The 17,428-nt window shown below is 33.4% G+C and overlaps 1 protein-coding gene across 3 annotated transcripts in view; it reads right to left on the minus strand.

The window, feature by feature from the left end:
* Positions 1-17,428, minus strand: part of PIK3C3 (phosphatidylinositol 3-kinase catalytic subunit type 3) — a 128,395-nt gene that overhangs the window by 84,210 nt on the left and 26,757 nt on the right. For all 3 annotated transcript variants that reach the window (XM_012440828.2, XM_012440827.3, XM_064379224.1), the window contains exons 5-7: positions 5,969-6,055; positions 3,339-3,434; positions 585-656 (exon numbers count right to left, since the gene is read on the minus strand). In XM_012440828.2, coding sequence (XP_012296251.1) covers positions 585-656; positions 3,339-3,434; positions 5,969-6,055 — 255 coding nt within the window. The remainder of the gene's footprint in view (positions 1-584; positions 657-3,338; positions 3,435-5,968; positions 6,056-17,428) is intronic.

Here is a 17,428-nt window from a genome sequence, read left to right on the forward strand (position 1 = left end):
GTAATTCTAAAGTCATCTAACTAAACCTCTTTTGCATTGTATGAATTCTTATCCTAGTATCCCTGAGAGAAAGCTATCATCTCGAAAATTTGGCAATAAGAAGGTATGCCACCATCATCCAAGATACCATGTTCCAAACTGAATAGTTCTAGGGATGCAGCGATCTTCCCTGTTTTCCAACAAAATTGGTCTACCTAAATTTTTCATGCATTCATCCTAGTTAACAGGCAAAATTCCCTTCTGTATGATGACAATCTTTCAAATACCAGTTCTGCCAAGTCTTCACTTCAAGATTACATCCCCCCAACCTGGAAAAAAAATACACTCCCTAGCTCTTCCAGCAATTCAAATAAAGTAGATGCCCAACCCTACACTACCCTTAACCTTAGTTTTAGGATGTCAATATTCCTCATAAAATTCCATCAGAAACAGATTCTAGATAGCTGAAGTGAATTTATGAATCACTTTTAGTTAACAGAGGCAGTTACATATTACTTTGTTTAAAGAAAGTAAATGATGTGGCTAACTCACAATTACTCTGAAGAAAAATACTTTCATAAAAAAAAATTTGCACAATAACTTACCATAGACATCTGGGGGTCAGGAACTTTCACTAATTCAAAACTTGTTAAAATTGGAGATGATTCATCACCATCCTAGATTACAGAGCAATAATTTAAAAAAAGAAAAGAAATTTAATACAATAGGAAATAGTGTATGATATACACACCAATGTATTTTAATTCTAATTGATGAACATCATTCTTCCCTTTAAAGAAATCCTTATTTTCTTCCAACTATATTATAAAATGCATATCCACTTTGTACTTACCTCTCTTTGGTTGATGATGAAATTATTTTGAGAAAAACTCTAACAAAATTTTTACCAGTTTTAGAGATATGAGGTCTGGAAATTAGATGGTTTGGGTTTTTGTTTTTTTTTTAATTTTGTTCATATGATGACAGTGGGTTTTTAAAAACGTGCTAATTTTCAAACTCAGAACAAGAAACCACAGACTATACATACAATATGGCACAATGGATGTGTTGCACTACTTGCAAAAACTAAGTGGATGTTGGTAATTTTTCAAGGTAACACGATTGAGATCCATTCAAAGGAGCAGAATTTTAAGTGTAGGGTTAATGTTACTGAAATGTATACACAGACAGAGAATCAACAACTTTGTTGCTCAAAGGAATACCTACACAACATAATCTAAACTTGAATAATAAAATCAATTAATCAATTTTTCAGAAATGAAGTCATCTTATTTTGTTGGTATTCTCATTTTTGAAGAATGTTGGCTTTTATTTTTATCCAATGCAAGCGAGAAAGGTAATTCAAAATAAAAATGTCACTGCCAAATATAATGGTAAAACGCTAAACTAAGATCAAAATTAACTTTCGCATGATTGTATATCTAGCATCAAGCTTTTCTGTCAATTTCCAAATGCTAGTGTGTTTTTAATTTTAAATATGGGCAACTAACTCAGGAGAGACTGAAAGCGGGGAAGCACTGTGACTTTACTTCAGTTCAGTAATTGAGTCTTACAGAAAACCACAAATTCCCACAGCCGTTGTTTAACAGGCTTGTTCTCAGTCACAACACCAGAAAACACATTTATCAGCCAAACTGTGACAAGTAATCTTCACTGAGGCTATCTGTCACAAAAGACAGGTGACAAGAAAGTCTATTTCCATTAGATTCAATACACTGGCCCAGCAATCTTTACACTAAGTGGAAATATGACAGGGTGGGTAGACAGGCATTAATTTATGAACAATTTTCAGGAAGCAGTAGAAAGGGGTCAAGAACCTTTTCAAAAATACTTGAAATTCTTCTAATTTCTATTCTGTTATTATTTCATCTGCTATCAAAGCTGTCTTTCAAAAGATCCTTCACATCTCCAATGTTTGAAAGTACCATCTCCATTAGCACGTTTTTGCAATATAAACTCTAAATGGGCAGAAAATACTGCTTTTAATGAAATGACATGTAGTATAAAAGGTAAAATATGCTTTTATTAAAATGCACTGGTGACAGAACAGTTTCACTCACACTTCCCTTTTTTGATGTATTTTTTTTTCTAATAAATTAATAAACAATGTTAAAGAATCTATCCAAGGAGTACCATTTATAAAATAAAAGGCAGAAACAAGTTAACATGTCCTATTCTTTCACTAACATGAACGGGATTTAAGCTAAAGACAAAAATATGAACTGTAACTTGAAAAAGGATCATAAACTGTAAAAACTCAAACCTTCATTATGAAACCTTTCAAATAGTAATTTATAAAAGTATATATATTTTTAAAATCACTTGCTATAGCTTTAATAAACAACAATAAAGTGTAAATGTAATTTAAAAGGACTGCTTCTAATGAACAAAGATACTGCACATAAGCTTGGTCATATGCTAGGAGAAATACCAATCTACTACTATGTTATGTACCAAAAGTCTGTCATCATTCATGCTGATTTAAATATTTGTTGACTATTAATACAATAATAGAAGACATTTGATTTATGTGGTTTCAAACTATGCATACAATTTTTTAATTTTTTATACTCATTTTAAATAAACATGGAGTCTCACCATGCTGTCCAGTTGGGTCTCAAACTCCTGGGCTAAACTAACGTTCCCACATGGCCAACCAAAGTGCTGGGATTACAGGCATGAGCCACGACACCTGGCCTGCATACAATTATTTCTGTAGTACTTAAAGGAAGATATTTTCAGGTAGGTACATACTAAACACAGAGCTACTTTCTTTAGCATAATGGGCAGAATAGAGCAAATCTATAACTGCATATTTGTTATTACTCAGCCTGATGGCAAAACTGTGGTCTTAATTTTGCATACATTGTACAAATAAATAGACATTTCTGAAGTATTTCATAAGTATACTTAAGTGAGGGCCACATACAGACATTACATATGCACTCAAATAACAGACTCTTAACTTTCAATAAACAGCCTACCACTTAAAAATATAATTTCCTCTTTTCATTCTTTAAACAAATAATAATAGTAAATAAAGCCAAAACTTAGTGTCCTACTTGTCAATTTGCAGAACAATTAATCACAAAGTTTTTAATCACTTGCATACTTATCGAATTCTGTGACCCAGAACTGCATTACATGAGTGATCGGCTTTTGTAATCTTGTTGTAGCTATATGATTTGATTTGTGTATACATAAACAGCTGCTGCTGACAGCTGTCTGCTGCTACCCTGCAACCAAATAATTCATCCCAGCAGGAACAACAGTAATATTTTTTTAACGTTTCCCCTCCCCTCTACTTTAGAGACCAAAAACAGTTCCAAGGCAAATACCTTTTCATAATAAACAATACCATATTCCTTATCATCACACTTGACACATCGAAATTCAACCATCAGGTACATGAAATTAGAACTTCGTTTTTCACTCTGAAAAAGAAAAAAATCATTTTCATGAAAAATGATTCTTTTCAACATTCTCTTAAGGGATCAGTATGTATCATTTTTCCCAATTCAGTAATAGATGTATCTAGCAAATCCAAGTCAAAATATAACAAATTTTTATTATATACATGCAGTGTTTACTCAGCACTATCATTTTATTATAGACAACACTACTGTTTATTCAGTAGTGTCTACTATGCACTTATAGTTGCTTTCTCAAATTTAACACTTTTGGTTTATTCAGTAGTTTGGATTTTATAATCTTGAAGGTATTTTGCACACATGTGCATGAGAACTATTTTATTTCAAAAATAAAAAGAATGGTTTGTCCTTCTAACAATTTTAAGCAAAGTTTTCACCCTTAACCTATAAGACTAAACAAACTATAGAAATCAATATGTCTAACAAAATAAAAAAAAAAAAAGTGTGCAACCTAAGAACAGAGGCCATTTGAGTTTACTAAGTATAGCCTTTACAAGTTTTTCATAATTTATAAATGTTCTTAAAATGATTTGTCATTTGTAATTTTTTATCCACACTTTAAATATACTGCGGAATAATTACTTCTTGTCCCAACATTAAAAAATAAAGTTATTTATATAATTGTGTCACCTTAAAAAAAGAAAGCAAACATGGTCACATGTCACTTAATAGGTACACATTCTGAGGAATGCATCACTAGGCAATTTAGTCATGTGAACATCATAGAATGTATAAACACAGATCTAGATGGTATAGCCTACTGCACACCTAGGTTATATGGTATGGCCTATTACCCCTAGGGTACAAACTTGTATTGCAGGTTACTGTACTGAATACTGTGGGCAAGTGTAACACAATAGTAAGTATCTATCTAAACATATCTAAGAGAAAAGGTACAGGAAAATTAAGGTACTATAATCTTATGGAACCACCACTGTACATGTGATCTGTGGTTAATCGAAAAGACATGATAAGACACATGACTATACCAGGGTGATGATGAAGTGAAAATACAATGAAGTCTAAAGGGGTAATGAGCTTTGACCCAAAACAACTTTATAAATGGCTTCGGATCTAACAGGTAAAATTGCCAGGTATGGTGGCTCACACCTGTAATCCTAACACTTTGGGAGGCAGAGTTGGGAGGACTGCTTGAAGCCAGGAGCTTCAGACTATCCTGGGCAACATAGCCAGACCCTGACTCTACAAAAAACTTTAAAAACATTAGCCAGGCCTGTAGTCCTAACACCTTGGGAAGCTGAGGAAGGAGGACCACCTGAGTCCAGAAGTTTGAGGCTGCAGTGAGCATACCAGTGCACTCCAGCCTGGGTGACAAAGTCAGACCCTGTCTCAAAAATAAATAAATAAATAATAAAGGTCTGAGGAGGTTACTTAAATTCTTGAGTTTTTTGAACATATTACAGTCTGTTGTGTAATGGTATGGGTGTGGTAACGGTAATGGTAATTTCTTTTAAAGAAATTAAAATATGAAAAAGGCTGGGCAAAGTAAACTCTAATACATTTTCTACACCCAGTGATATATAAGTTTAAGAAGAGAAAAATGCTAGTATTATGAGTAATCATTTTTTCAAATGTGACTATTACAAAAATCAAAAAAGTAAGCCTTTCTTCCAGTTTAAGTATATAAGAATGTATTATGAATAAATTTAGAAAAGATACCAAAAACTACAATTGAATGTAAATGTTGTTAAACATCACTACCTTCATTAAAAAAAAATACTAAAATCTAATTTTTATAATAGTTGACAGTAAAATTAAAAACTTCTCTCTACCTGCTGAAAATTATTTGGAGAATATAAATTAAATAAGTTGTGCCTTATGGTCATTATAAACTAGACAAATCACAAACTGATGTTCTTCTCTCCTAATCTGATTAATACAATTATTATTTCCATTCTCTAGGTGTGGAATATTGGGCCTAACACCTGGTATCTTAGAGGAAATATACAAAAAAGGAAACGTCTTGTTACAACTTTTGGCCGCACTCTCATTGAAGCCATCTTTATTTAAACATACACACTGGCTCATATACAAGGTCAAGAAAAAAAATCACTTATATCATGTAATTTTATAGAGGGTACAGAGTCCTATATGTAGTACATAGAGAAACAATAAATTAATTGAAGAGAAAACTTGCTGAAATTATTTATGGTAACTGAAGTGAAAAGTTAGCACTGTGTGATGGAAGATTTATCCAACACTGACTTGAACATGAGCTGATACGACAGAGAACACACCACTGAGGCATTAAGGCTGCATAGGCTTCATTCATATGATATTTAGAACATCTTAGAATATCTACTACCTACTTCATGGTTTGACATTATGTTAAAATACAGGGAAAACAGATATCCCAAATTTTCCAGTTATTAGCATAGAAATTCCCAGCTACAGGGGTTAACCCTGATAATCCTGTATTTGTGAGATACCTAACAATAAACAAGTCTTATCAAAAAATTGTTAATTTAAAAATTTACAGAAAATATTTTAAAGTAAAAAAGATGGATAAAACTCACCTCATTTATCATTTCTATCTCTCTAAATGTCAATCTGTCCAGCCAATCTACTTTCACCATGTGTCCTTGTCGATGAGCTTTGGTGAGCTGCAGAATAAATACAACGACAAAAATTTTAATACAGATCTAGTAGAAAGAAGGACCAAGAAAGTCAGAAGGGCAATATCAGCTGCACATATGATACTTTCCTATACACATCAGAAGCCATATGCAACTAAGAAACTTGGCAAGAGACAAATTATTTTTTTTTAAAGAAAAACAATTAAATTTTTTTAAAAAGGTCCACAATTTGCCCTATTTTGACATGTTAAAGAATAATGAAGTTGTTCCTGAAATTATCTCCATGTTCTATATTTCTTATATTTTAACTATTACAAAGGGATGGAATTATAATAACAATAGTTTCATGAATGGGAAATAAACCACTTTTTCTCTTTTCTTCCCATCTTTCAATGTAACTAAACAACATGAAAAATGACAGTTATAGGTAATAAGGCATTTTTCTGGGTTTATACATTTAATATTCTAAGGTTTAAGCTCACACATATGCATGTATGCTTTAATTTTAGGAAATGGTGATAAAAGACTTCAACTTTCTAGAGTAGCAGTTGGTAGAGTCCTGTGAGGTCTTATATACCAATCTACCCTTAGTTTTATAAATTAAATAATAATTCATCTACTCTTCAAATCCATAGAGAATTCCAGGTAAGTTCCAAAGTCCTCAAATTAGAACCATGTTTTGAGGTTTTAATTTTTAGTATCATACTTTTTGTAATGTTAAAAATCAACACCCTTCTCACTCATAAACAAATTGACAGTATAAAGCAAAACTGGACATCAAAGCTTTACACAGTAGCTTATCTATATCAGTTTCTTCCGCTTCATTTTCCATATCATGACAGCATTCCTATAAGGACAGCAAATACTGCCACCAATTTTATCTCTCTTCCAGAACTAAAAATCTTCACAATAAATCTTGGTTCTCTTTCTCAACTCTCATCACAACTATGTGGTCACACTATCTCAGAAATAAAAATACTAACATCATACAAACAGCCTGAAATTCATTGTAATAAAGTAATTATCAATTTAGCTTTCTTCCAATAATGATTTCCTTTCACCTGAGGTAATTTCTATATGAAAATGTATAACAAGTTATTAATAAGTGCTTAGAATGATTACAAAAAGCAGAAACTAAAGATTTTATTGGTTCTGGTGGAATAATAGACAAATAAGCTAGCAACATGGAAATGGTCACAAGGAAACCAAAAGAAGATCAGGCAATGTGACCTACAGAAAAGACTGTGAGGGTAGGAGCCAGAAGACCAGAGTTCCAACCTTAATACTCGATTTCCAAACTATGTCCTTTGTGAACCCACATCAATAAAATTAAAGTATTAACTTCCATTCTTACTCCCAAAATTCAAATAAAATAATAGATGCAAAATATAACAGGTGGTATTATTTCATGCAGTCATTAGAAGCTTCTATTGTTACTCTACAATATGCTCCAAATTGGTTTTCAAAATATATGAAAATATAAGAGGTCATTTACATCCTTTGCTTATATGAACAAAGTAACAGTAAAAATTAGTAACAAGAGTTTATATACTTCCTAGAGGAATGGAGAAAAAAATAACATTTACAATTTTGACCTCAGTTTGCAGATGACTATCAACTACTACTATGAGGTGGCCAAGCTAGGATTTAAACCCTGGTCTCTTATGACTCTAAAGCCTATACTCCCTAACCCTAGTCTTTGCTATCCTATCTCTACTGATGTACTAAGAGTTTTAAGTGAAACTAATTTCTGTCATTTGTTGAATACTAGTTTTGTATTTATGATACAATAGTTGATCCACTCCTAATTTCCTATGAGCAAAGAACTGGCAATGGTAAATTTAGACATGGGAGAATGTCGTGGGGACTTTTTTCCTCCTTTAGTAAAACTATCCAAACAAATTAGAAATGTTCTAAAGCCATTTTCACTAGCTCTCGAATTTGTTTGCTGCTAATATATATTACCTCCCATATAGCATATGAGTAGATTTCCTACTTGAATACTAAATATGAACTGTCTCAATTGTATAAGAGCTACTAAAGAATGTATGGATAGCATGGCAGTACTAAAATTGGTACACTCATTATGGAAACAAGTTTAAATTATCCTAGAGAAATTCACATTTGTGCATCATTATTTGCAATACTGAAAAATTAGACCCAAAAGAATGAAAATGTCCATCAACAGTGGGAACTGTTAAGTAAACTAGAGTACACATATGCTATGAAATACTATAATCAAAAAGAATAAGAAAATCTGTATGCCTTCATAGGAAAGACTGTTGAGTGCAAAAGCAATCGCAAAATTAAAGGTACCATTTATGCTATGGCAACTGTTTGCATGTCTGTCTCCTGCGCCTGACTTTGAGATTGACAGCAAAAATTCTGTGTATTTCTTTGAGCTAACTTTATAATTTCCACAGAATCAAACAGTTACCACTCTAAATGTTTCCTAGCTTCCTGTCCTATTTACCTATTACTACATAACAAACCACCCTAAAACTTAGTGGCTTAAAACAACGTTCATTTTATTGTTTCTCTCTTTTTTTTTTTTTTTTGGTAAAATCATCTTGAGGGACATTTAAATAATTTTTTCTTTTGGTCTCACTCATCACTAGTCATAATATTGCATGCATTTGGTGGTTGGAGCCAGAACATCCAAGCTGGCTCTATTCACATGTTTAACATATTGGTGATAAAGGGTGGGCTTAGCTAGGATATTACAGTAGTAGGGCCTCTCTTTCCCCACGTATTCTCAGTGCTGCTCCCTCTCCAAGTGGTTTTTCAACATGGTCACTCCAACAGAATAGCTGCACTTCTTACATGACAGCTTAATGTTCCCAACATGTCAAGAAACAAAAGCTGTCACACTGTTTTGCCTGGAACAGACACAGCATCACTTCTGGTGCACTGTATCAGTTTAAACAGTGTAATATAGATATATGTGGAATACAGTGTAATACAGATAGAATGTGGAAGAGTGTGACTATGAGAAGGCATATTTCATTGAGGGCCATCCTAAGAGACTAGCACAGCACTTACTTATCAGAGAGTCCAAGCACATAATACAACTGACTGTTCCATTGCAAGGGAGCAGGTGGGTAGAGTTTAGGTGACAGACTCAGCTCTTGGCTGGACTTTAGGCAGCAGAAAAAGTCTAGAACTAGCTATCACAATTGCTAAATGATCCATCTCTGCCTTCCTCTTCAGAATAATCTCCTTCAACTCTCCAACGAACTCACTAACTCCAGCTAACAGTTTCTTCTGGTTCTTCAAACCATTAAGCCATTTACCTTTACTGCTCAATGAAGGTGAAATAATTAGTAATTATTAATAATTATATTTAAAAATTTATTAATTTTTTAAAACTATAAAGCACTATGTAAGTTGTAACAGCTATTCTAATTAGCCCATAACCTATGTCACTTCATCTCTTATAGGTGCTGATAACAATGTAGATATACTTGAGTGGTTTTCATCAGTCCAAAGCACTTCTAGTTATCACCAATCCAGGAACTTCTATAGACAATAAAGACCAAAAATGAACTTTAAAACACGTGTGGCATAACAATTTATATTTCATTTTGGGTCTGAAATGTCAGTGACCCAAAGATTTCTCTTTCCAAAGAGAAAATCTGCATTCCATTAAGCGGCAGGGCAAAAGTAGGACAATCTGTTTCAATTGCTCGTGAAGAAATAATCCTCATTAGGATACCCATTCTAGGAATGAGATAGGTCAAGAAATAGGGAAAAAAAATAGTCATTCTCTCTTTTTAAAGGAAAACAGGTTTCTTACAGAATTCACAAGAAGTCACAAAGAGTTTGGAAGAAAAGTCCACTGTCACAGAAAAAAAAAATGGCATCATTTAGTCCTAACTTCTCCAAGAATTAAGCAGCAAGGAGTTTTAAAAGCTATTTAAATAAAAGAATCCACAAGAACCAAATAACAACACACCCGAGAAACTTCTTGGAGTACTAATCATGTATTGTCAGATTTAATGGAAGAACAAAAATATGTGTTTGAGGAACATGTCTCAGATTAGTAAATGTTTAATAAAAGTATCTAGGACAGAGCAAAAAGTAAGCCAACTTGCTGCACTGTGTAAGAATAAGATAATCGAGGAAAACAAATTTTAAAGCAGACAGTGATCCTTGTAAATAGATAGACTTCCATGATCACGAGAACTCAGAGTTCATCGCTCTGTATTTTTCTCTGCTTTACTAGACAAATAAGCTTCTTGAGTGCTAGAGCTATGAATGGTCAATAGAAGCTAGCATTTATTCATTCAATGTCTATTTATACTTATTGAAAGGCGTTCTATGTGAAAGGTTACAGACATAATGGAAAACAAATGCATGTATACTCTGACATTCTGCCCAAGAGCTTTGGGGCTTCAGGGAAAGAGGTAGGAGTGACATTCAAAAGGAAGCTAGAGAGAGAAAAAAAAAAAAGATTCCTGCCATTGGTTAATTTTCCCTAATCTTTATACACTCTCAATACAAATATATATAACTTGCTGGCTATTAAATAACCAACTTCCATCATGTCTATCATACCTTAAGACTAATAACTTGGAAATACAGGATCTGAGCAAATCAAATAAGATCAAGTAAGTTGTCTTAAAAACAACTTTAAAAAAATTCTCACTTTCATTTCAAATCAATAGAAAATTAACCAAGAATTTCAAACATTTTTAGTATCCAACCATAGAGGGCTGCTGAAATCAATTATGACATATCCACACTATGCAAAACCCTCCACCCTTTACAAATCATGTGGTAGAAGTATCTTTAATGACCTGGAACAATTTTGAGACACCATTAACTGTAAAAGCAAGATTCAGTTAAACACACACATATAGTATGATTCTAATTTTAAAATAAATGTACACATATTCATCTATAACACACATATTTATTAATTTACTGAAAGCATACAAACTAGAGTGCTAGTGCTGACTATCTTTGGGTGGTAGGCAGGCTGGGGTGACTTTCATAGTCTTCTTTGTGCTTTAACAATATTCTACCACTGTCGAAGATAATCTTTGTAGTAAGAAAAAATAAAAGTCATTTAAAAGCTACAGTGATTTAAGAAACAATTAATTGTGGGGAAATCTCTGTTGGGAAAACCACTAAATATTAGCATTTATAAAGATAATGCTAAATAAAGCAATTTTACTTCATAACAAAAGCTCAAAGAATAAAGCCCTATTTCATTAATTTAACTTAACCACCTGAAATAAAAACCAAGTATAAACAAGCCTGCTCTCTCATTTTCTTCCAAGCGCCTTTCAACTAGATCCAACTACAAAACTATATAAATTAGAAGTCACCATTTTTCAATAAGTGTTGAATAATGTCTGGCACTACTACAGACAAGACTGTTTTTCCAATAATACTTTATATGATTATATGGGGTTGCATTTTGTCAACTACCTCACATTTCGTTCCTCTAAACTCCCTCAAGTTAAAGGCCATAGCTCAACTCTTTTAACTCTAACTCCTCCCTGAGTCTAAAATAGAACTGAGCTAAACTAATAAATACTTGGACAGAATATCATTATTTGTCTGCTAATATAATTGCATGGTGCACTAGATTTCTACTACTAAAAAGTATTCTTCAAAAAAAGACAATAAGCATTTCAAATCAAATATAAGCTATGCAGTAATTTATAATTTCAGACAAAATGCAGTTGTATATAATAATTTATTTGAACTACTGAGATTAGAAAAAGAATTGTGTATGTATGCATGTAAGAGAGTTTGCACATGCCTATGTATTTGATTCTTGGCAAGAACAGAAGTTTCTTCTCTCTTCCTGATTAATGAAGTCTTGGTCACAAATCTTCAATTTTACTTTCAAACTGTACATGTAAATCTTATCATTCAGGAAGAGTAGTGTTTGCCTCATAAAAGTTTCATTTAGTTAAACTCCTTGAAGATAAATCAAGTTTTAAAAATCTGTTACTATTTTTCTGGCAAAAACTATAACTGTAAAGACAGAAAATAGATTTACAGAACATAAATCAATACTGTTTTAGGGCTCAACTTTACACTGGCAAAAACTAATTTAGTCTACTTGCTATCTTTGGTTTCTAGACAAATCTAAAAGTTTTGACAGTCTTAGCAGTAAGCAAACCAAAGTGATTAATAAAAAAGATGATACCCATGTAGCATTAGGAATAAATTTACAAGATATTACCAAACCCTTGTTATAACATAATTCAATGGTAACACATCAAAGCAATAAGCTATGCTTATAAAAGCTATATTAGATATTTACACAAACACCTATAGCTAACAGGAATATTCGGTGATGTCAATGACGACATTTAAATAAGTTTGATAGCCTTGAATAATTTCAGCATTTATCATAATTCTGTTGTTTATTATTGTCATTTATAAAACATTTAAGGAAGGAAATAAAACAACGTAAGACTCTTCTGCCCAACCCAATGGTATAGCCTGGATCCTGTATTTTCATTCGTAAAGTAACAGATGTATTCTTCAACTCTTTTGGACACTATTTTTCTTCCTCTAAAACATATATATTTAAAAGATGGAAGTTTTGTTTTGCTCCTAGTGATTTAAGTACATTATTTCAGACACAATAAATAAATTAGGGTGCTAGGACTGTTTCTTGAGAAAATGAAATTATTTTTACTATAGTCATTATTACAGATGGTCAAATCTCAATTGTTTTTTGTTTGTTTTTTTATTTATAGAGACAAGGTCTCACCATGTTGCCCACGGTGGTTTCGAACTCCTGAGCATAAGTGATCCTCCCTACTCAGCCTCCCAAAGTGAATTGTTTTATATTGTGGATAAAAAGTAAATGTAACATAAACACATATTAACAGAACACTGTATATATTTTGTATATTCACTTACCTACATGGGGTAATGGTTACATCATTATGGATGATAGATTCACCCTCCTAAATTACTATACTTAGTCTAACACTGTTCTGCATGTACTGTTGACATCACATCTAACGGCAGTTGACTAGAAGGTAGAAAACTGAAGATTATCAAGCTACTTTAACTATAACCTAAATCATTAAGTGACTGAGCTATGGAGAAAGGACACTTTCTTTATGTGATATGCCTAACTAAGGAAAGACTTCACCAAGTACAGATATTTCTCATAAAGAATACCAACTTCCCAAAAAAGGGGTAACATATATAATCAAGTGAAAGCAATTTTAGAAACTTAAGTGTTACATTCTAAAAATAATAAATTACATAACAATAATAAGGTGAAAAGATCACTAATGGGTCCTTCTAAACAATTTATTCTGTTAAACTGATTCAGAATGTCAGTTTATTCATGAACATTATTTCACATAATTTATTCAAGGCAGAACTATATTCAGAATGCAGAATTACACTTAATCAACTTGCTGTAATTTATAAACAAAATAGTCTCTGAGGTTAATTTTCCTTTTCAGAATAGCTAAAAACATTAATAATAATGGCATTATTATGATTCCTATAATTAGCAGAGATAACGGAGACCTGACCACATTTTAACAATAAAAAATATCCAGAGGGAGCAGTGGCTCACCCCTATAATCCCCTTACTTTAGGAGGCTGAGGTGGGTGGATCACGTGAAGTCGGGAGTTCGAGACCAGCCTGACCAACATGGAGAGACCCCCATCTCTAAAAAAAAAAAAAAAATCCAGAAATATAAATAGCTAGTTATTCAATAAGCCACTATTAGTGAGAGCTGTAACTCAGGAACCTTGACTGCCAATTTTCATCCCCAGTTATAATGTATCTCATTACTATTTAAATCTTTCATCAGTTTTGACAGTTCTACTAATCTTAAAAGCATAAAATACAATGTAATGCTTTCATTTTTCAAAACACCTCCTCCCTGGATACTTTCATGTTTCCCATTTCTCCAGAATCTAACTACAAAATACCATTCCATGAGTACAGATTTAGAAATTCATATAAAACATCAATTTGATAACCCATTATAGGATTTGTAACAAGAACTGATGTCCAGTTTATAATAAAAATCACTTCTTAAATCATATATATAAAACCCAAAACATTAGCTGATCTTAAGTCTTTCAGAGATAACATGCAAGTATTATCTCTAGTGGGAAAAATGCAGCTTTAAAAAGCTCATTTCTGAATGAGAGTTTAGGGATTTTATTGCGAGTTCGTCACAAAGGCAATCTCTGCCTTGCAACTACCAAAATTTTAGATTTCCAGAAAGAAAGCAGGTGCTCACCATGAATCACACTGTAGAAATAGTCTAGACATGGTGAAATATCTGTATTAGTTAGGAATTGTTTCAGAAGCTCTGTTCTCGGACATCAGCCAAGGGCCAACCTTGCAAGCCTAAGGCCCTTCTAAAGACAGCTGCCTTAGATCTGCTATGTAAACTTTTTTTTATAAAGGGACGGGGTCTCTTATGTTACTCAGCCTGATCTTGAACTCCTGGGCTCAAACAATCCTCCTGCCTCAGCCTCCCACGTAGCTGAGTAGCTGAAACTATAGGTGCATACCACTATGCCTAGCTATTAACTCTCTACATATAAAATGAAAAGGGAAACAAGGTAAGATCAAAAGAATCCTACTTTTTTCTTTTTGGGGGGTAAGCTTGAATATTCACTCATCATGTAAACTTTTAAAAAACTAACAGAAGACTTTTTTTTTTTGATATGAGGTCTTGCTTCCTAGTCCAGGATCACTACAGTTTTACACTCCTGGGTTCCAGCGGTCCTCCCACCTCAGCCTCCAGAGTACCTAGGACTACAGGCATGTGCTACCTTTCCCAGCTAATTTTTTAAAATTTTTTGTAGAGATGAGGTCATGCCATTTTGCACAAGTTGGTCTTCAACTCCTGGGCTCAAGCAATCCTCCAGCCTCGGCCTCTGAAAGTGCTGGGATTACAGGCATGAGCCTCTGCATCCGGCCACTGAAGACTTTTTTTAACCTGATAAAATAAATATACCAAGAATAGCCAACATCTTACCAAAGAGTTAAATGTAAGAAGCCCTCTCATTAAACTCAGAAACAAATCAAGGATGACTCTACTACTGTTTCTATTAAACACTGTTCCAGAATCAACAGTTTCTATTAAAACACTATACCCATTTTAAAAACAGCAAAAAGTTGAAGTTGAAAGAATAAACAAACTGATTTACTCACATATTGGAATACAGCAGTTTAAATGGAAGCAAATGTGTCATATAGATTAAAAAGGATAAATATAAAAAAAAATTGTTTCTTCTTTCAAAAAATAAATTGCAAAATAAAAGAATGAGAAAACTCCTTATGTGATTCTTAAATCTTTTTTTAAAAATATGAAACAAGGCAAAATGTTAATATATATTCAATCCTAATAGTGAATACATGGACCTCTATTACATGTTTCTGTGTATTTTTTTATTTGAATTTTCTATTATAAAAATAAAAATTTTAAATATATAATGATAAAACCCTGACAGTTAACTTTCCAGGACTAGGAAAACTGAATAAATCAATCAGTGCCTTTTGGCTACCCCTTCTCACCAATCATGTGTTTCAGTTGCTACTTAGCTAATTTGGTTAACTCCCTTAAAGCACTCTGATGAAGATTAATTTCAACTAAATCAATTCAGTGTCTAACACAGACTTACTGCTTCAATGTGCTTTTAATGCAACAAAACACAAATATATATATATATTAAAAAATATTATCTTCAGGGATTTTTCCTTTCAAATGTCAATCGAAGGCCTTAAGTCCATGTCAAATTGCCCCGTTGAGAATCAATGGTCTTTTTGGGTTATCCTCCTTTTTAGGGTCTCAAATTAATGGAATGTCTTCCCTTTCTCAAGCTTTGTGAGAACTGGCATGTCCCTAACTTGGTCCATTTTCATAACCCTTGATTATAATTACAATCCCAAAGTATAATGTGACATCTTTAGTTTTGTCCAACGTTCCTGTTACTCCCTTTTCATTAATCACTTCTTTTATAGTGGTTTAAATTAGCCTAGAGGTCCATCACGGTGGCTCACACCTGTAATCCCAGCAGTTTGGAAGATTGCTTGAACCTAGGAGTTTGACACCAGCCTGGGCAACCTACTGAGACACCATCCCTATATAAAAAAACAACTATTCAAACATAGTGGTGCATACCTGTAGTTCCAGCTCCCAGGTGGAAGGATCACTTGAGTCTGGGAGATTGAGGCTGCAGTGAGCTGTGAGTGTGCCACTGCACTACAGCCTGGGCAAAAGGGGAAGACCCTGTCTCAAAAACAAATGGCCTAGAGAAGCAGTGTCCTTTTTCCCTCATCCTTCTGAAAAATAATACCATGATCAAGTCAATAATCTGACAAAAGCCTGAGCTGAATGAATGAGACTTTGTTACCATCATTACTAACTTTCTAGCTTCATCATATTTTGTGATCACATACAAGAAAATAGCCATTTCCAGGCCAGAACAGTGGCTCATGCCTGTAATCTGAACACTTTGGGAGGCCAAGGTGGGTAGATCACTTGAGGTCAGGAGTTCGAGACCAGCCTGGCCAACATGGTGAAACCCTGTCTCTACTAAAAGGACAAAAATGAGCCAGGTGTGGTGGCACACACTTGTAATTCCAGCTACTTGGGAGGCTGAAGCAAAGAATCGCTTGAACCCAGGAGGTGGAGGTTGCAGTGAGCCAAGACTATGCCACTGCACTCCAGCCTGAGCAACAGAGCAAGGCTGTATCTCAAAAAAAAAAAAAAAAAAAACTATATATATAATCCTTGATTTTCAAGGATTATTTTGTGATTGTGATAATTTGTCAATGCTTTTATATATCTATCTATCTCCACTTCCTCTCACAGCTTTCAAACGTTTCCATAATTTTGCAGCATCTGTTGTATGTCTCTTATATATGCACTAAAGGGTTCTCTCATATGTTTGTTCACTGAAGTTCCTATCCTATTAATAATTTCTTTGAACAGCAAACACCTTTTTCAGTAATGTTTCCTTTCCTCCTAAGCCTTTGTCCTTTGAGGATGCACTGACTATGATGAAATAAATCTTAAGATCTGCTGTTTTTTAATAGCTTTTAATGTATGTATTGGTAACAACTGAAGCCATGTATCATTTATAACTCCAATTCCTTCACAGCACAAATATGTAATGGGTGCTTACCATAGGCAGGTCACTGTCTTCAGACTTAATGGACATCATCTTTTATGCCATACTTGAGGACCTGCAGTGTACACACTGCTTCATATTCTTTCTACCTTTTCTCCTATTTTCAATTTTAATCTTCTAAATAAGAACAATATATTCTTCGTGCAAACACATTCCTCTCAATCCTTAAATCTTAAGCATACGTCACTGATACTTATTTTGGAAAGAGATTTACATAAAGAATTTAAAGACCTGATTTTAGGTGCTGGT

This window comes from Aotus nancymaae, unplaced genomic scaffold, assembly GCF_030222135.1.
Source record: "Aotus nancymaae isolate 86718 unplaced genomic scaffold, 86718_ANA_hifiasm-v0.15.2.pri h1tg000020l, whole genome shotgun sequence".
Classification (NCBI taxonomy): Eukaryota; Metazoa; Chordata; class Mammalia; order Primates; family Aotidae; genus Aotus; species Aotus nancymaae.